Here is a 21,362-nt window from a genome sequence, read left to right on the forward strand (position 1 = left end):
AACAAGATGTAGAACTCTCAGTTCCTCCAGAGCCATGTCTGCCTGCATACTGCCATGCTCTTGCCTCGATGATAACATACGGAACCTCTGAACCTGTAAGCCAGCCCCAATTAGATGTTGTCCTTATAAGAGTTGCCCTGGTCATGGTGTCTGCTCACAGCAGTAAAACCCTAAGACTCTGTCATCTAGCAGTCAAGCATAAGCTACTCAAGCTGCTGCAGACTGTCTCGTAACCTAAGATCACTGTCACAGTTCAGAGGTGATCTGTGTATTACTGTTAGCATAAAGGAGAGAACAGGGCCATATCACCAAAGTTCCACAAGTGATTGGAAATAGTAAGAGGCTGGAAACCATGCCTAACAGCCTTTCATAAAGATGAAAATATAGGGGAAGTCGAGTGTTTTGACCTATGTCTATATCCCAACCCTCAAAGACAGGCACAAATAGTATAAGTTTATGGCTATGCTGGCCTGCATTGCCATATTCTGTCTGAGACAGATGGCGGGAAGATGACAGAAGAAGAAAAGGAAGAAAGGAGGGAGGGAGGACAGAGGAAAGGGAGGAAGATAGGAAGGAAGGTGAACGTTCAAGAAATGTCTCCATTGCAGCCAACTAAGGAATGCTGAGAGGAGGGGAAGAGGAAGAGCAGACCAACTGTTTATCTAGTAGCAAGAGGTCAGCCCTGAAAGCACATGCATGCAAGTGACATTTGGACTGAGCAGGTTCTAGTTATTACCTATGTATTTTTTGTGTGCATAACAAAACTTAAAGGAAATGAGGCCATGAATTTGAAAGAGAACAAGATGTGTAGAGGGAGATACACAGGAGGACTTGGAGAGAGGTAAAGGAGGGGATATACAGTTATAATACCAAAAAAAATTGTAGAAAGAAAGAAAGAAATGTTGTCAGAATTGGAAACCCCTCTGACTGTTGGCTTCCCTTTGGGAAATAGGCCAAAGTGTAGGAAGTACTTTAGTGAATGTTGTTAATTATCAAGTTAAGGTTTACTGTTGTATATTCTATCAGAACTCCATGTTGTAGCTTTCTCATAAAGTGTAAAAACTTTTTATGAATGCATTTATTAATGTAGATGATGAGCTTAGACTTTGATATTGTTTCACTTTAGAGTATAAACAGCGCAAAGTTAACCCCATGGCTGTTTCACTGTTCTTTCTTAACATTTGTAAATCCTTGATGTGTGAGTTTCTTCAAGTATAGAACTCAAATTATCTTTGATTTTTAGTGTACAGCTTCCCTGATAGCATGAAGAATCATTATTCAGAAGAAAATGTTATTTTATGTTTAAGACCTATGTCAAGATAGAACTTGTAAATAATAAATATAAAATTATGGAGATAAGAGAGAGGAATTGCACATCACTATTTCTTTGATAAAAATAATATGCTTTATTTCTGAGAAAATTCATTTTTACTTTATAAATTATTTATAGACTAGTGTTTTGCATATTGGTTGTAGTTTCTAGCTTCACTTGTCACTCATTCTGTGTAGTTAATGACTGACTCATCTATACAATGCTGATCTAACTTTGGAAGGGGAAACAAGTCATCCCCTGGTCTCCGTGGCAGCGAACTGAGTGACAGAATGGGAACTGAACCTCAGAGCTCTTAAGTGTACACTCTGTTGTAATTCCTCACTAAGTCTCTGTTCATTGTGTTACCTGTACATTTCTGTTTCTGCCTTTATTCATATTTTTATTAATAGCTTTTGACTCGTCTGTGGTTTGTTCCCTGTGTAAAGATGAGAGAGAACAAAATTCATTTTCCCCCTCTTCTTACTGATTTAATGATAATTAAGACAAAAGAATGAGTAGGTCATCCATGTATAGCCTAGAACATCCTACATCTCTTATGACTCAGTGAAATTCTGAAAAGATCAGAGTATGCTAGGCAGCGCTGTGAGGCCACCACTCTGTGCCTGCAAACCAGGTTCTAGTACGTATATTACTTTTCCTTCAATGCTAGGGAAATTCAAAACCTCTGAAAGGAAGTTATTTTAAGCAAAAGACTAGCAACTTAGAGTTGCTTGAATGTCAACCTCTTGTGTAACTTCCTGTGGCCTTGGGCAGGGAGGATGTTTGAGGGTTACATGTGACAATGAATGCAGATGGCTGGAGAAATGCATGGGGCATAATGTATGCTCAGTAGCTGTTAGCTGTTGTGTCACTTAAACATCAATATGGGCATTTTCATAGGTGCTTGGGAAGATTGTAAACACGAGGATGACCCTGTTCATGAACTGCAGGGGTAAGCTTTCAGAAGCCCCGTTAGACAGGTGAGTGCATGGAGACACCTGCAGATGCATGAAGGAGAGAACTGGCTGGGGACAAGCTCTTCACCTCACTTAATGGCTACAAACTAAGCCCAACTCAGGAAAAGTGTCTTAGCTTATTGCAGAAGTTGTATGAAACTTTGTTTACAGGCATTTTTACAAATTTGATAAAAAAGTATTTACTGGGAGGTGTTTCCAGGGACATACAGTGAGGTTAACGGTTTCCAGGTTAACTGTATTGTCTACAGCTTTCCAGACCCACACTCTAGTGTGTCCTTTTGCTCATCTCCATAGTCACTATTTGGGAAAGTAGTTTAGAGTCTGTCAGTGACATGTGGCAAGGCTGTGACTTTTAATGACATGCTACTCAACAGAAACACACTCTGCTCTTTGGTTCAGAATGGCTGTCATTGTAATCATTTCTTTTAATAGAAATTTCTACTAACAGAAATGTCTGATATCCTTTTGTGCCTTGGGGCAGAAAGACAGTGTGCCCTGCTGGACTGAAAGAGCTTTATAAGGCGTATTAATAGATGTGTTTCTCTTGGTTACAATTATTGAACTCTGAACATGCATGTACACCTGACAGAAAAGGTATAATTCAGCTAATATCTAGATTGCTTTAAGTATGTTGTATTTTGTATATTATACACTTTACCTTGAACCATCATTTTAAACAAGAGGTTTTTAATGATTGGAAGGCAATAAAATAGAAAATGTGGAAAATAAAAATGGGAATTTTGAACTCATCCATTGGCCCTTGGCTGACACCAGTTTTATAGCTCATTTACGTTTTAGGTTGTTCATTTCTCTTTGTATTTCAAATTTATCACACACCTTTCTAAATCTGATCAAAGTTATTAAATATTGGTCACTAATTGAAAGGTCTGTCCCATGGGTACAGAATTTTATTCACAAGACTTGACATTCCCTTCACAATATATCTATAAAGCCTGGGATGCAGTTAACAGAAGAAGAAAACTGTTGCAGGCTGGTTGTGTGTCTCAGTGATTCAGAGAGCTGGCTGCCCTGCAGAGAATCGGAATTGAAGACCCAGCAACCATTTTCAGCCATTTACAATTGCCTATTAACCTAGCTCCAGGGAATCTGATGTTCTCTCTTGACCTCTGTGGGTACTAAACCATGTGCACAGGCGTGTGTGTGTGTGTGTGTGTGTGTGTGTGTTGTAGTGTGTTGTGTGTGTGTGCGTGTGCAATTAAAATAAAAATAATTAAAATAAAAGATAACTAATACTGACTATTGGGGAAGAGCAGGACTTGTGTAGCAGGAGCATAGTGAAGTGCTAGCTGTTGATGAGCAGATACAGGAGGCACCATGTCTTAATCAGCTCGCTCAGCCTAATCTTACCCTGTGCATAATCAGTCAGATCGTTGACAGGTTTGTTCTTAGTCCTTCCGTTTTAGTAAATATGGTCTCATTGTCTCAGAGGTAAGCAAAGTACTCACTAAGTAGTCTCTTCACTCCATGCCCTGTCTCCTGTCTTTGTAAAGTTAAAATAACCCAACTCAGTAAATACATCTTAGCTTATTGCAGAAGTTTTATTCTCCTCAGTTTTTACACAAATGCCTCCTCCCTATTTTAATCCTACACTTTCTTCTTTGCCTTCCATCCCTCCTTTTCCAAGTATTCAGTTTCTTGTCTTTAACTATTTTCTTTTTTTATCTTTTTTGAGCTTTCATCTTCCGTATTTAAAACTATTCAGTTTCGGGGAGAGGAAAACTCCTCAGGAGGTAAAGGTGCTTACCAAGCCTTATGACCAGACTTTGACCCTCGGAACCCACATGATGGAAACAGAGAAGTGAAGCCCACAGAGTGTCCTCTGACTCCCACGTGTGCATTGTCAGGTTCATGCACAAGCCCACAGAGTGTCCTCTGACTCCCACGTGTGCGTTGTCAGGTTCATGCACAGGCACACAGAGTGTCCTCTGACTCCCACGTGTGCGTTGTCAGGTTCATGCACAAGCCCACAGAGTGTCCTCTGACTCCCACGTGTGCGTTGTCAGGTTCATGCACAGGCACACAGAGTGTTCTCTGACTCCCACGTGTGCGTTGTCAGGTTCATGCACAGGCACACAGAGTGTCCTCTGACTCCCACGTGTGCGTTGTCAGGTTCATGCACAAGCACACAGAGTGTCCTCTGACTCCCACGTGTGCGTTGTCAGGTTCATGCACAGGCACAAGCACATACATGATGGAGAGAAGTGAAGCCCACAGAGTGTCCTCTGACTCCCACGTGTGCATTGTCAGGTTCATGCACAAGCACAGGCACACACACGTACACTGAGTATACGTAAATGTTTGAAAATGTTTAAGGTTATTCCATCTTAGGAGATGAAGAGATGGCTCAGCATTTAAAAGTAGTTACTACTCTTGCAGGGGACTGGGATTCTGTTCCCAGCACCTACATGACAGCTAACAGTCCTCTGTAGCTGCAGTTCATACACATAAAGTATAAGTAAATCTTTTTTAATTGCTCCCTCGCTGGGCAGTGGTGGCACACCTTTAATCCCAGCACTTGGGAGCAGAGGTAGGCAGATTTCTCTGAGTTCAAGGCCAACTTGTTCTGTAATAATAGTCTGCTAACCTAGGCTTAGTCACAGAAGCTTGTAGCACCCATACACTCTAATCTGGACCTAGAATACTTTCTGCTTCTGGCATTTACTACTTAGTAAGCTCACCCCTTCCTCGTTCTTTCTGATCTTTGGTTGGCTGGTTCAATTCAGCTGTTCGGACTCCTCTCCCAGCTGACTTACTCAATCTGGCTTTTCTCTTGGCCTCTGAATTGCTCTATTTGGCCTCTGACTGACTCTAGCAATCTTTTCTAATCTCCAGGCTTCTTCTCATTCTCTTGCTTGTTCTGGCTTTGCCTGTGTCTAGCTTGTTCTCTCTTCAGTGTCTCTATAAAACTCCCCTGGTGAAACGACCTCCTTCTCCCTCTTGTCTGCTCTACTGTCCTCTCAACTCCACTGCACTGCTCTCCATGGACTCTGCTGTCTCCTGTGCTATACCCTCCTGTGCTGTCTGTCCCTCCCTTAAGCAAGCTCCTTTTCCTCTGTCTTCTCCTGAGAATTGGACGTTATCCTGTTTTGTCAGATCTTAATCTGATTTGTCACTTTGTCTGCCATCCAATTAGACATCACTTTGAAACATGGGTGCTTCCTTCTACAAACTAACTTTATCTTAATGCTTGGGTTTAAAGATGAATACTGAGAATGTGTCTGTATTCCAGCCAGAGGGATTAAAGGAGCATGCTAAGGGCTGAGCCACACTAGAGCTAGAAACAGGTTCAGATACCCTGTAACAGGGGGTATAGCTCAGTGGTAGAGCATTTGACTCGTCGGCAGCAGCTCTCCTTCACTGCAGTTTTACCACATTTGCCTTTAATATTTTTCTTTGTCATTGAAATCATTTTTACTAAATCCTAAAGACTGTTCTATTTCCAACATTTCTAGAAAAACTCTTCCTTAGTGTTTATACTGTGTTTGGCATGCTGGGTGCTTGTTTTGTGCATTTCCCTCATGACCGGTCTCTCATGTCTTATTATACCTTCTTTGCTTTGTTTTGTACATGGGTTCTTGTAAGTCTTCTCCAGTGAGTCTCATCACCATACTGTATAAATTCTCTGGGAGTAAGGGTTGGGCCTAGTCAGCTGTGGCCAGATTAATGAATGATGTCTGCAATTTAAGTTAGGCACGCTTGGTTGTCCCTTGCTGGGTTTCTCTCTCTGGTTCTTGTCAGGGTCTCAGATAAAGTGCACTAGACATACACACAGTGGCAGGGAACTGGGGTTCTTTTCAGCCAACCACTAGAGGGCACCGCAGTCCTTATCCCCGAGCATCACAACAGCTTGAGCTGCAGAGCCTCTCTCTTTTCCTTCATTGAGCCTCGAGAGCTGCCACAGGGCTGACACAAGTTTACTCTCAGTTCAGAGTACAAAGAGCAGTTGGATGGTGAGAGTGTAGACTGTGCAATATGAGCTGAGCTTATTAACACGATTGTAAAAGTATATTATAGAATTGAAAACATCATTTTTATGTTCTTGATATTGGCTCATGCTCTTGTTAACAAATGATTAACCTTTAGTATGATTATATTGACAGATGAGACTAGCATACAGTAAAAGTGCAGTTATGTCTGTGATGTACTTAGCAGGTGCATTTAACTTTGTCCCATTTGTTTGGTTTTAGTTGAACTTTAAAGTTGGTATCAGAATGTCCATTCGACTTGGACTCACTTCCTGGCTCTCATTGTTCCTCTTTAGTGGGAGAAGCTCATGAAGCAGCCAAGCTGCACTGTGAACAGATGCGAAGGGCACAGACCTGAGCACAGATGGTCTAACTCAAGTGGATTTTAAAGAAATGTTAATTATTTCATTAAAGAATAAAATATATAATACACTATATAACCATATAAAGTAATCTCTTAACTCTTATAGCATACGGTTGTATATTTAACTTTTGGTTTAAGATTTTATAGTTATGTTTATTAAGCCATTGGCAGTTTTAAAATATTTGAGGAATAAATTATTATTTTAATTTTAGTCACAGTATTTTTTTGTGTTTTATTAACAGCTTTTACCGTTTTGTTCTGGAACCAGAGCTGACATTAGGGACTAAAAATAGTCCTTCACATGGACCAGTGGCCAAGTTCCTGGATATCCCAGAATCACACCTTCTGACTCTCAACATGATCACCCCAGAAGGATGGCTGGTTGAAACAGTACACAGCAACTGTGACCTTGATAATATTAACTTAAAAGATGTAAGTTATTGTGGGAGGTAATGTGAGAAGGAAAGTAGAACAGCCCTTTATCTGCAGTGAGCTAGGATGGACAGCCTTTGTGTTTACTGGTCATGTGTACTGATCACTCAAGTACTGCACACTGCTTTCATCGGCCCATTTACTGATGTGCATATTTCAGTACTTAGGGTTTGTCCAATTCTTTAGTCTAGTTCTTAGTTCTCTGTAAACTGTATAGTTAGCAATGATTCTGTCTTTTACTCAATTGCTTCCTTTGCTGGGCAGCTTTTCAAATGTCAGTTAATCCCGTTTGTCAGATCTGGAGAGGAAGTCCTCAGCCGTGGGGTCTGGACCTGGAGTGGTCAGATCTGGAGAGGAAGTCCTCAGCCATGGGGTCTGGACCTGGAGTGGTCAGATCTGGAGAGGAAGTCCTCAGCCATGGGGTCTGGACCTGGAGTGGTCAGATCTGGAGAGGAAGTCCTCAGCCATGGGGTCTGGACCTGGAGTGGTCAGATCTGGAGAGGAAGTCCTCAGCCATGGGGTCTGGACCTGGAGTGGTCAGATCTGGAGAGGAAGTCCTCAGCCATGGGGTCTGGACCTGGAGTGGTCAGATCTGGAGAGGAAGTCCTCGGCTATGGGGTCTGGATCTGGAGTGGTCAGATCTGGAGAGGAAGTCCTTGGCTATGGGGTCTGGATCTGGAGTGCCTGTTTGGCAGATACCATCTGTCCATACTTTTATATCCATTTTAGAGTATCGACTCATATAGTAAGGACTTTGATCCTTTTTAATTTGATTTTGTGCAGAATGAGAAAGAGAACTCTAGCTTTAACTTCTGCATGAAAAGACCGAATTCTCTTGTGACCATTTGTTGAAGAGGCCACTGTCTTTTCTAGAGTAGATATTTGGTAATCTTTGTCAAAATCATATCAAAAGCCATGTTGGGTTAATTCTGGGTTCTCATTGCCAAGACTTCTTAAACTTTAACACTCATGACCCATTTACTCCTAAGGAAATTTTACATGAGCCTGGAACCATGTGCTATAAAATAGGTATCCAAATCCAGTATTTACTATTAATAAATCATAACTTTATTTTTAAACAATTCTTTAATATATACATAATTTTACCATTTACTAAAGATGAAGGCAAATCTGCATACTATTAAGATGGGTGTGCTTGTTTGGTTCTTTCAGTTTTACATTATGAGTGTTTTTTGAATGTGTGTGAGCATATATACCACAGTACATGTATAGAGGCCAGAGGACAACACGTGAGAGTCAGTTCTCTTCTTCCACTGCATGGGCATCCACTCATATGTGGATAGAACAGAAATATAAAGTCCTTTTAGGTTTTAAATATGCATTATAAAATCACTTACTTGCTTAATGCATTGCTCTCTAGTGTGAGAGAACTACATTCTGATGATGCCGAGTACCCTGGGTTGCTGATGCTTATGTTCTTGCACTTGCCTTTCGACATCTGGATCTCCTTAGTGCTACCTGCCCTGTCTCTGACTGGAGCCTGTCTTTCCTATTATCTTCATTGTATCAGAACTGTGTGGGGTGGGTGTTACTACTGGAGTTAGAGCTGGGGCCCAAGATCTGCTCAGTGCTCGGGCCCAGACCAGAAGGAACCAGTGCTCCAGGCCAGGAGTGAATTCCTGGGTCCTAGTGGGTCCCAGTTACTCCCTGTTTGGGGCGGATGTTGCTGCCTCCTTACTTAAGATACTGCCTGGGTTAGAGCTCCTGGGAGCCCTGCTTCCTCTGGGTTTTGTGAGATTGGGGTCAGAGCTGCCACCCGGGATCTGCTCAGTCCTTGTTTTCATTTCTAATTTGCGTCTTTCTCTCTTTTGGTTGGTTACACTAATGGTGTGTCATCCTCTTCCTTTTTAAGAATGAACTGTTTTATTTATTCTGTTGTTTTTTCCATCTCAAATTCATTCATTTCTAACTTGATTCTTATTTTTTTTCTTCCCACCTACTAATTAGGGTTGTCTTATTTTTTTGTTTTCCTGAGACTCCTAAGGCTTACGACTCCTCATTAATTTACTTGATATTTCTCTTTTTTTAAATATAGGCATGTATTGTTATGAGCTTTCTTTCCTCATTAAACTGCTTTTTCTGTATCACCTAAGTTCATTTTCATTCAGTTGTAAGAATATGTTTTTAATTTTTATTTTATTGGATATTTTCTTTATTTACATTTCAAATGTTATCCGTTTTCCCAGTTCCCCCCCCCCAAGCCCCCTACCCCATCCCCCTTCCATGCCAGTGTTACCCCACCCACTCACCCACTCCTGCCTTCCTGTCTTCAATTCGCCTACACTGGGGCATGGAGCCTTCACAGGACCAAGGGTCTCTCCTCCCATTGATGCCTGACAAGGCCATCTTCTGCTACATATGCAGCTGGAGCCATGAGTCTCTCCACGTGTACTCTTTGGTTGGTGGTTTAGTCCCTGGGAGCTCTAAGGGGTCTAGTTGGTTGATATTGTTCTTTCTATGGGATTGCAAAAACCCTTAAGCTCCTTCAGTCCTTTCTCTAACTCCTCCATTGGGGACCCTGTGCTCAGTTGTAAGAATTTTTAACTCCTCTCATGATTTCTTTGGCGACCACCCACCATTCAGCAGTGTACGTCTCGGTCCCCGTGGGGCTGTGTGTTTTCTACAGTTTTATCCTGTTGATGTGTTGTTTCACTGCATTGTTGTCAGGTTTAACATGAGAAATTATGTCAGTTTGCTTGTATTTGTTGAGACTCACTTTGTGTCCTAAATGTGATATGTTTCAGAGAATATTTTCTGGGCTTCTGAACAGAATGCTTATGGGTAGAATGTCCTACAGTGTCTGTGGACTATCGGACAGCGCTCTGTTCAGTGCTGATGTTTGTCCATCTTTCATCTGGATGACTTGCCTGCTGTCTGAGTGTGATACTGAAGTCATCAGCACTGTGTGGGTCACTCTGGGTCGACACTTACTGTTTGTTCATTAAATTGTGGACACAAACACTCAGCTCATACATTTTAAGAATTGCAGTATTCTTTTGATGTTTTGTTCCCTAACCATCATGAAGTGGTCTTCTTTAATTCTTTAGAGTGGGTGTGTGTGTGCGTGTACTTGTGTGTGTGTGTGTGTGTTTCTGAATATTTTATTTGCTTGAAAGGTTTGATTCCATCCTTTCACCATAGCATTGTGTGTATCTAGTACAAGTATGATTCTTGCAAGAAACAAATTGTTGGTACAGGGATCTTTTTTAAATGGCTTCTTAGCACGATTTTGATTGAGTGTCAAGAAGAGTTTCACAGAACTGTAGGATGCAGACCCAAGAGTCCTGTCTAGTTGAAATGCAGATCTGCTTAGTGATGCCTCCCATGTTGAGCGTGCTTTGAGTCTGTCTTCCCGGCTTTGCTTTCTGCCCTTCCCTCCACTGTGCAGCCGCTGTGCAGCTCTTGCCTCTTGGGCCATTTTCTTCTTTTCTTCCCTCTCCCCTGTGCTTTTTCTCCCTATCTCTTGTTGGCCTTTAAGGTATCTGATCTTGAAGTATGTGCAAGCTTTCTGATACTTTCTTTGGATTAAGCTGTTGTTTTAACTGGCAGAATAATATGTTAAGATATACTGGATCTTTCCAGATGTTGAAGTAAGAAAGTTTTCAGGAACAAAGTAACAAATATAGAGCACTCTAAAAGAGACTGACTGAAATTGTGGAGAAAATACTCCTTATTGTCTTCCTTCAAAACTATTCCTCGATTCTGTATTTGTCATCTTCCTTATAGAGAAAGGCACGACCCTGTACCTGCAGTAAGAAGGCGCACATGCTCACCTGTGGGAATTTGCTTCAGACTGTCTTCCTGTGCACCTTTTGCCTAATCACTTTTCCTTCCAGTGAAATTTCTATTGATCCACTCACGTAGATTTGTGGGATTTCACTCTAACTGATCCCTGAGCCTTCATCATGAACTGCTCTGCAAAAGGAAGGAGGCTAGACCTGCACGTGTTCATCATAAGAAATCAGCCTTTACTACAAGTACAGAATAGGAAGATATAAAATAATAAAATGTTTGAAGAATGGTTTAGAAAAGAAATTTGGAAAAGGAAAGTCCCTTTTATCTTCATGATCAGTGAGATCTCTTAAAGGGGTCTATTGGAGTCTCATAAATAGAATCAACAATGAACAGTGTGTATTATTAATATAACTTTGAAGATCCAAACCAAAGCTGTGAAAAGTTGGCAGTGGGAAAATGACTAGCTGACAAAGAAAGTGCTGCCTGACGGGGACAATCTTGTCGTTCTTAGACACCAAGTGCAGGGGAGCTGAACGAATGCGTCAGCAGGGAGTAGCACAGCTCATGGTCTTTTCAAAATATTGGACGAGCAATAGCTGTGACTCCGCAGCTAGAAAACAGGATCCTCATTCGTCATAGATGCAGGGAATAGCAGAAAGTCCTTTACACTCTGCCGTCTTAGACTCTGCCATCTTAGAGTCTTCCATCTAGGACTGATGCTACCCTTCCTGACTCCTGACTCTGCTGTTTCCATTGTGTAATATAACATTTAAAGTATCAGTAACTATCCCAGAATATTTTCAAATAATGTGTTGAGCCGTGTCCTGGAGTACACAGCAGAATAGGTAAAGGGCAGAAGTACAGAAAATGGGCTAAACTTGGGCATACTTGTAATCTTGAAGACTGGCAGGAGGATTGCTTTAAGCTCCTGGCCAACCTGAGCTACATAGCAAGAGATTCAGAAGCAACTATAGTACTTTTGTGTAAACATTTCTTTCTTTAGAACTGTTACCATAAAATTGTGCTTGTAAGAACAAAAATCACATCTTCTTTTAACTAAGTTCCTTCCTCTGAATTTTTTTCATTTTAAAAAAGTTGCTTTAAGGGTTTTGCATATACTTAGTATATGAAGTTCATCACTAGAATAGCAGAAATTAACAAATAATTCAGAACCTTGAAGTTGATTAACCATATTCTATCTGCAAAGAGTTTTCGTTTAAAAAAATACACAATTATATATCACACAGCATTCTTGTCACATCTGAGAAAGAACAGTAGCTGTACAGCTTGGAGTGTTTCCAAAGGTTCTGAAGTATTTCTTATCATGTTACAGTAGCATTGAACTCTCCCTATTGTGAAATATTCCAAACATTAACATCATGTACCCTCTTTACTTCGTTTACCAAAATTTCCAAACTCTAAAAATCACATACCATTTTGTTTCTGTTCATATTTGATCATGTTGTACATGTGAGGGAGAGACAAAGGTTTATCTCTAAAATACAATATTTACAAAGAAGAAAATTTACAAGGTGTTGAAATGTGCAAGCCATTAAAAAATACATTATGAATGGCAGACACAATGGTATATACCTAATTGTCCCAGCTGCCTGGGGGTCAGAACAGAAAGACAATGAGTTTAAAGCCAGTAGAATTCCATAGCTTAGTCAGTGAGAGAGGACCATAGTCTCACCATAGCTTAGTCAGTGAGAGAGGACCATAGTCTCACCATAGCTTAGTCAGTGAGACAGGACCATAGTCTCACCATAGCTTAGTCAGTGAGAGAGGACCATAGTCTCACCATAGCCTAGTCAGTGAGAGAGGACCATAGTCTCACCATAGCTTAGTCAGTGAGAGAGGACCATAGTCTCACCATAGCCTAGTCAGTGAGAGAGGACCATAGTCTCACCATAGCTTAGTCAGTGAGAGAGGACCATAGTCTCACCATAGCTTAGTCAGTGAGAGAGGACCATAGTCTCACCGTAGCTTAGTCAGTGAGAGAGGACCATAGTCTCACCATAGCCTAGTCAGTGAGAGAGGACCATAGTCTCACCATAGCCTAGTCAGTGAGAGAGGACCATAGTCTCACCATAGCTTAGTCAGTGAGACAGGACCATAGTCTCACCATAGCTTAGTCAGTGAGAGAGGACCATAGTCTCACCATAGCCTAGTCAGTGAGACAGGACCATAGTCTCACCATAGCTTAGTCAGTGAGAGAGGACCATAGTCTCACCATAGCTTAGTCAGTGAGAGAGGACTGTAGTCTCACCATAGCCTAGTCAGTGAGACAGGACCATAGTCTCACCATAGCCTAGTCAGTGAGAGAGGACCATAGTCTCACCATAGCTTAGTCAGTGAGACAGGACCATAGTCTCACCATAGCTTAGTCAGTGAGAGAGGACCATAGTCTCTTCAGAGGGGGTGGGTGGAGGAGGATGTGGGGAGCTGACAGAAGGTGGCTATCATCCTGGCAGCCATCTTGAGCCATATACCCTGACAAGAGACTTGATTACAACAGCCTACAACAGCTGAGCACACTCTGATAACATCTTGTTTTAGATACCCAGGATTTTCCCTTGGGTGTGTGAGACTTAAAGAGGCAGACAGAAGAAATTAGTAGGCACTTGAGACTCGAGACAGGCAACTTGGATTAGACACTTGTACTTGGAAGAGGACTTGAGACTTGAGACTTGAGGCAGGTAACTTGGAACTGGAAAAGAGACTAGCAACTTAGAACTAGGATTAGGACTTGAGATTTGGTGCCAAAGCCCAGAACTTGAGACTTAGTACTAGGAACTAGGGACTTGGAGAGAAGAGGAGAGACTGAAGAATAAACGGGATTGAATCACACTCTGTCTGGTCTTCATTCTTTGCATCCGTCCTCTCTCTGTCTCTTGCTGAACCCCGACCCGCGGACTGCAGCAGCTTGGGGCAGTACGGGCTCTAACAATTTAGCCCCCAAGGCTTTTGGCAGTGCGGGTTCCAACATTGATAGAGCGGTCCTCGACATTCTGGTCCCCAAATGTGGGGCAGCTCGGGCCACAACAGGAGGAGAGAGAATAAATCATAGCCCGTGAGGCCCAATCTCAAAACATTCTTGGAGACATTGATCCTGAGAAAACCATGTTTAATCAAAACATAAGCTATGCATATTTGCTTGGATAAACCCATAGAAATTTCAAATGTGTTCATGTTTAAATGAATGTTTGGTCCATAGGTGCTTTCTCTTCTTTCTGCTTTGTTCTGCTATGGAAAGGTTAATTTAAAAAAAAAAAAAAAAAAAAAAACATGACATTTACTTATAATTGATTTTTTTTAATTACAAGAAAGCCAATAGGTGATAACTTGGCTTACTTTCCCAGTTTGGGGTGAATGCTACAGAAAAATTGCAGACTGAAACTGTTCTTTATAACTGTCCCACGTGGGCCTGACTTGAAGAGAGCTTTGAAAACTGCTAGTATGGTCCCCCTTCCAGGCTCACTGCCTTCCCGCTTGCTGTTATTGTACATACATCATGAAATTAAGAAAGACCTCATGTGGAAATAAAAAAATTAATCATGATAATTTTTGAAATTATCTTGAAAAAATTAGTAGTTGGATCAGTTCACTCGTGTTAAAGAAAGACTTGAAGTTATAAACCAAAGAATATTATTTTACTTAAGAATCATCTCTTTTGTTCATTACAAGAGTTATATTCTTAGGATTCCTAACACCCAACCCATAATGTGTTTCCCCCAGACTGAGAGGAGCGTCACCGCGGAGTACGAGCTGGAACACCTGCTACTGGAAGGACACTGCTTCGACATGACCACAGAGCAGCCCCCACAGGGTCTGCAGTTCACGCTGGGCACAAGGAGCAAGCCTGCTGTAGTTGACACAATCGTGATGGCCAATCTCGTAAGTGTTCTAAATATGGAATTAATGCTACTTAACTTTGGGAGGAAATGTCTTTAACTTTTCCTGTTAGTGAAGATAAACTCCTTTCTACTCTTAAGATTAATTTCACTTTGTTTCTGTGATGTGTCTGTATAAACATCTGCCATGTATATGCAGGTGCCCATAGAGAAGATGGCGTCAAACCCCTGGAGGGGGGTCTAGATGGTTGTGAGCTGCCCAAATGCATGCTGGGACCGAGAATGCAGTCTACAGCAACTGTTACTAACCACTGGGCATCTCTCCAGTCCCTAATGTTGACACTTTAAATAAGACAATTACTTGTAAAAACTGGAATAATTTAATCAGGGCATGATGAAGTCCTGTCTCAAAACATGGAAAACCATACTTCTAGAATGTGTTTTTAATAGCATTTTGTAAGATCTTCTTCCATGGAATTTATTTGCAGAATTTCCTTCTTCCATTCCTAACAAATTATTTTCTTGGCAAATTATAAACAAATGTTTATAATCTTTAATGAATAATTGGATATTCTTACTCATGTAAATAAATAGTTTCCCCCCTTTCATCTTCAAAGGGATATTTTCAATTAAAAGCAAACCCAGGTGCATGGATACTAAAATTACGTGAAGGAAAATCAGAAGATATTTATGAAATAATTGGGTGAGTGATCCAAACCACTTTTAAAGCTTTATATGTAAATACCTGTTTAGTGTTACATATCAGATTATCAAAGTGGTAATTAAAACTGTTTTGCTTAAAAACTATTAGATCTGGTTGTGTATGTTGGACCCAAAGATCCAAAACCGGGGGACGCGCTCCCGCAGAAACACTCACGGACAGAAGATTTGATGCAATAACAAGAGGTTTAATGATAACCAGTACACTGAGGTTCCCTCACACACTGGCAAGAGGAACCCCAAGCCAAAGCTGAGAGCAGTTTTTATATGAGGGCAGTTTTATCTCTTAAACAATAACCACAAAGGCTGACCTTAACAGCTGTTCAGTTCCCAGGCTTGGTCTCTAGGTGACTCAGATTTGCACATTATCTTTATAACAATGAGTGTTAGCTAAGTGGCTTCCATTTGCCCAGGTTCATTACCTTAAGGGCCCAGGTTCCTGATTACCTCTTATCCTGGGCCCTTCCCCTGGGGTGTGTGTAAGTCTTTGGAATGTGTTCCTCCCAGGATGTGTCCTGGGCAGTTAATGTTTGAGTTTAAACGGAAACCTGAGATTCTTTGAATTTTAAGTTTAAGCTGAGACCTGAAATTCCTACAGTGTACAAGATAACAGAAAAATGGCTTTTCAGGGCTTATCTATTCCATGAGACTTTAGCTACTGTCCCTGCACATTAGTGAGACACTAACACACAACTGTAGCAGGAAATAAATAAAAACAAATACATAGACAATGACAGGAAGGATGGGTTCCTGTATCCTGCCACCTCCTCCACTGTTTACAGTATAACCTTGAGAAATCCTTTATTTGGTATACTGAGAAGTAAGTAAGCACAACTCTCTTAAGATCTTTTTTTTTTTTTTTTTTTTTGTTTTTTTTTTGTTTTTGTTTTTGGGGTTTTTTTGTTTGTTTGTTTGTTTTTCAAGACAGGGTTTCTCTGTGTAGCCCTGGCTATCCTGGAACTCACTCTGTAAATTAGGCTGGCCTCAAACTCAGAAATTCACCTGCCTCTGCCTCCCAAGTGCTGGGATTAAAGGCGTGCTCTACCACTGCCTGGCTCTTAATCTCCTAAAGACTTTGCCTGGTATCATTCTTCCTCTAGCACACCTCCCTCCCAAGCGGCACTCCCAGCTGGGACTAAGTATTGCCATACATGAGTCTAGGGGGGCATGTATCATTCAAACCACCACATAGAGCTGTTGCAGTCATGAACATTCAACAACTGAATCTATGTAAAATCAGCCTGTCAGCCCCTCCCTGTGAGTGGAGGAGTTCACGTAACCTTACCTCTCCTGATTCATGGATGGGACGTAGTGAGCTATTGCTTCAGGTGTGTATGCACAGATAGCTAGGTGCCAGTGGATACTCCTAGTCCAGGGGTCTCACAAATGCCCTGGTTAAATTAAATGTGTCACACAACAAAACCTAAGTTCGTGACTCTGGGAGAGGACAGGTGGGAGGAGAAGATGCTATTGGAGGTGAGGGGGAGATGAGGGCTGTAACAAGGATGATTATATATATATATATATATATATAATTTATATAATTTTATATTATATTAATTATAAAATTAATTATAAAATTAAGTTATTTCTTTGATATATATATCATAATTATAAAATTAAGTTATTTCTTTGAGATATATAAATATATATATCTCAAAGAAATAACTTAATCTTATGGTAAAAATGTTTTTAGATTCCTGCAGTATCTGCTGGATTCTCATATACCACATTTCCACCAGGCTATAGGCAATGAGGGACCCCTGGTGGGATTACTTCCTGGGTGATAGCCCGCTCTGTTGGGCAAATTTATTACAGATCAACATGAAGATGAACATCTTTGCAATAATGCTGTTTAGATCAGTTAATGATTTTATGGAATTCCTAATTTGATTTAAACAGTTTTAGGGAGTTAATTTGGTTTAAATAATTTTGGGAAGTTACAGGAGTAATAGATGGAAAGTTAAAAGTTAGAATCGAGAATAGAGTATGTCCCTTCCTCATAGACTGGCAAGAGCTGCACCACATAGAGCTGGTGCAGTCATGCTCTCGTATGTACTGCAAGCTCGTAATTATAGGAGCAAGGAGAATCTGCCATAAAGAGGAAGGTGGTGAATGAAGAGTTAATAATTCTAGTATGAATAAGAGCAGAGAAGAGATGATTAGTCCGTTTAGCTGATCAAGACTTCAAAAATAAGACGTAAGCTAGATGATGACCTGTTTCTGTACATACAAATCATTGTCAGCTAAGAACAGGAAACACTGCTACTATAGACTTGGCTTAAACTCTGTTTATCAGTGACAAAAGAGGTACTGGTAACTGCGTTAGGGTTAAGTTGAACTTGTGAAAAGAAAGATCGGTGGGAAGATGTTTGAGGTATGAGTTTCAAAAGAAGAGTACATAATCAATAATCCTGTTGTAATTTCCTTTTGTGTAATGATTTTAAGCTATTTTTGAAGAATATGTTTTTGTGGTGATTGTTTTTAGAGACTCTGTAACCTGTGGCTATGAGGTAATTTTCCTCTTACATAAAAAACTGTCCTAGGTGGTATCAAAATGCTAAGAGGAAAAAATTAAGTTGTTGGGAGTCTGCTTTGCTTCATCCACTCAGTGTGTGAGTGTGTGTGTACGTGTGCATGTGGGTGTGTGTGTTTGTGTGTGACCTCCTCTTTCTTCTCACTATCACTAGCTGCCATGGGCAGCAGCGTTCATCCCCCCATCAGTTGCTATCTGAAGTGAACCTTGTCAGTCAGCTGCTAGTAATACCAACCCCGATCACCAATCCCACACTGGCTGCCTTCCTGCGTTTGCCTTGTGGTATTGGAGCTGGCCTTTGACAGATAATCTTAATTTATACTAATGTAACTTTAATTAAATAGCTAATTTTAATAGTGTGGCATATATAAATTGAATGTATGAAACAATTTTATTGTAAAGGAATTTTTATATAATCAAAATACAGTATATTCTTTTTATTGAATAATATAGTATATATTTGAATAATTAAAGTATATAATCAAAATATAGTATATTTTTATTGAATAATATAGTATACTCTTGAATAAGCTATGGACATTTGTGTTTTCTGCTTTAGGCATGAAGGAGCGGACTCTGAGACCAACGTGGGCAATGTCATTGTTGTGTTAAATACTTTCAAGAGCAAGATTGTGACGGTGCAGGTGTGAGGCTGGAGCTTTTATACGCTTTAATGAGCACCGTTTTTCCTTTGGGTTTTATATCAACTAAAAATTTGTTCCCTGAATTCTTGCATTGTAACTCAGTAAGAAGAAGGAAACTTTAAGGCTGTGAAAGGGGAGCTTGAAGACAAAGGGATGGGATTTTGTTTTTTGGATTTTGTTATCTTAGATATTTACTATCTCTACAACCAGACAGGGCTGCTCACCAGCTTCTGGGAGTGAGCCAGGGACAAAGGGTGAAAGTTGGTTCTGAAAAAAAAGATAATATTTGTCCTTTAGAGAGATAGAGAATAGGTATTGTATTGTTCTTGCTGGTTGGTTTGGTTTGGTTTGGTTTGGTTTGGTTTGGTTTGGTTTGGTTTGGTTTGGTTTGGTTTGGTTTTCGAGTTAGAGTCTCATATGTAGCCCTGGCTGGTCCATAATTTGCTGTATGAACCAGGCTGGCCTTAAACTCAAAGACATCCTCCTGCCTCTGTTTCCTGAGTCTCTTTTGTCCCTTGTCCCTTTCTCTCCTTCATTAACCACCTCACAGACCTTTTATGTCTTTTTTTTTTTCTTTAGAAATAGAATTTTAACAAAATCCTTTTGAAATATTTATTATTTTAAATTACATATGCCTGTTTCATGATCTGAGCACGTGAATGTGAGCAAAGGTCTGCAGAGGCAGAGGCATTGCACCCCTGCAGTTACAGGGAGAGGCATTGTACCCCTGCAGTTACAGGGAGAGGCATTGCACCCCTGCAGTTACAGGGAGAGGCATTGTACCCCTGCAGTCACAGGGAGAGGCATTGTACCCCTGCAGTCACAGGGAGAGGCATTGTACCCCTGCAGTCACAGGGAGAGGCATTGTACCCCTGCAGTCACAGGGAGAGGCATTGCACCCCTGCAGTCACAGGGAGAGGCATTGTACCCCTGCAGTCACAGGGAGAGGCATTGTACCCCTGCAGTCACAGGGAGAGGCATTGTACCCCTGCAGTTACAGGGAGAGGCATTGTACCCCTGCAGTTACAGGGAGAGGCATTGCACCCCTGCAGTCACAGGGAGAGGCATTGTACCCCTGCAGTCACAGGGAGAGGCATTGCACCCCTGCAGTCACAGGGAGAGGCATTGCACCCCTGCAGTTACAGGGAGAGGTATTGTACCCCTGCAGTTACAGGGAGAGGCATTGCACCCCTGCAGTCACAGGGAGAGGCATTGTACCCCTGCAGTTACAGGGAGAGGCATTGTACCCCTGCAGTCACAGGGAGAGGCATTGTACCCCTGCAGTTACAGGGAGAGTCATTGCACCCCTGCAGTCACAGGGAGAGGCATTGTACCCCTGCAGTTACAGGGAGAGGTATTGTACCCCTGCAGTTACAGGGAGAGGCATTGCACCCCTGCAGTCACAGGGAGAGGCATTGTACCCCTGCAGTTACAGGGAGAGGCATTGTACCCCTGCAGTCACAGGGAGAGGCATTGTACCCCTGCAGTTACAGGGAGAGGCATTGCACCCCTGCAGTTACAGGGAGAGGCATTGCATCCCTGCAGTTATAGGAACAGGCATTGCCACACCCCCTGCAGTTGTAGGAAGCAGCAGAATTGATAGCACAAAACAAGATTTGTTAACTCTACCTACCTTCTTACATTTCTAAAGGTTTCTTGCTTTATTTGGCATAGTTTATAATTAATCAGTTAAATTCTAAATTTTCTCTCTGTCATGTTACCCAGGTAAAGAAAAAATCAGGTAAAATTAAAGAAGATGTCCTTGCTGATAAACATGAAAACAGAGACATGTGGAATTCAATTAAAAGGTAATTACCAATAACTGGAAATATTTTAATGACATAACTAGGTTGATAAATGAGAAAGCCTGCATGTAGCAAAGATTTAAGTAAATAAAGCACAGACTCTCCTTCCCAGGAGCCATAAAGACAGACACATAAACATTGAAATAAAATTGAAGCTGGCAGGAAAGAGGCTGATGGGGTGAGAGGAAGAGAAGACAGGGAGGGTGACAGCAGTCAGAGCACACAGTATGTGCATGCATAAGTTTGCCAGAGAATGGATATCATTTAGAGAAGGAACCTGGAGCTATAAAATAGCTGAAAATAAGTATATACAGACATACACACACATGTGTGTGTGTATGTGTGTATACACATGTGTATATATGAGTGATATGTGTGTGTGTATATACATACATATCTATGTATGATATGTGTGTGCGTGTGGTGTGTGTGTGTGTGTGTGTGTGTGTGTGTGTACCCAAGATGATAACTGGTAGATCCTGAGTGGCATCAAGGATAGACAGCTAGGTGCTAAGAGTCCTCAGGCAGCAGTGAGCACAACAGGAACACACTGAGGAGGCAGCTTCAGTGAGACAGCTCAATTGAATGGAGAAAGCAAAGGCTATTTAAACCTTTAGGGTGAGTGGGGGCTATTGCTGTAGGGGTAACTGTACATCATTGGCTTGGGCCAGAGCACTGGGGATGCCTCATTTGCACAAGGAATTCCAAATGCTGCTGGACATGATCCTGTAAGAGGAAAAGAAGTTTAACCTGGCTACCAGGCTATGTGACCTCCTCCAGTGGGCGAAGGTGTGGGCACAGGGCTGCGTGCACCAGAACATGCAAGCCTGGAGTGGGGGTGGTGATCCTGCTCCTGGTGCTCTCAGGACAAGATTTCCAGGATTTGTATGCTTGACCCCACTCTTGCTCCAGGCATAGTCTTCCCAGTCCCATGGCTCTGGCTCCACAGACAGACAGACATATATGTACATACATA

General features: G+C 41.4%; 1 protein-coding gene across 1 annotated transcript in view; it reads left to right on the forward strand.

Annotated features, from left to right (window-relative positions):
- Window positions 1-21,362, forward strand: part of Uggt2 (UDP-glucose glycoprotein glucosyltransferase 2) — a 126,784-nt gene that overhangs the window by 70,186 nt on the left and 35,236 nt on the right. Inside the window, exons 26-31 of the mRNA XM_034499066.2 lie at window positions 2,213-2,292; window positions 6,882-7,071; window positions 14,566-14,724; window positions 15,299-15,384; window positions 18,497-18,581; window positions 20,307-20,389. Coding sequence (XP_034354957.1) covers window positions 2,213-2,292; window positions 6,882-7,071; window positions 14,566-14,724; window positions 15,299-15,384; window positions 18,497-18,581; window positions 20,307-20,389 — 683 coding nt within the window. The remainder of the gene's footprint in view (window positions 1-2,212; window positions 2,293-6,881; window positions 7,072-14,565; window positions 14,725-15,298; window positions 15,385-18,496; window positions 18,582-20,306; window positions 20,390-21,362) is intronic.

The sequence above is a fragment of the Arvicanthis niloticus genome, chromosome 3 (genome assembly GCF_011762505.2).
Source record: "Arvicanthis niloticus isolate mArvNil1 chromosome 3, mArvNil1.pat.X, whole genome shotgun sequence".
Taxonomy (NCBI): Eukaryota; Metazoa; Chordata; class Mammalia; order Rodentia; family Muridae; genus Arvicanthis; species Arvicanthis niloticus.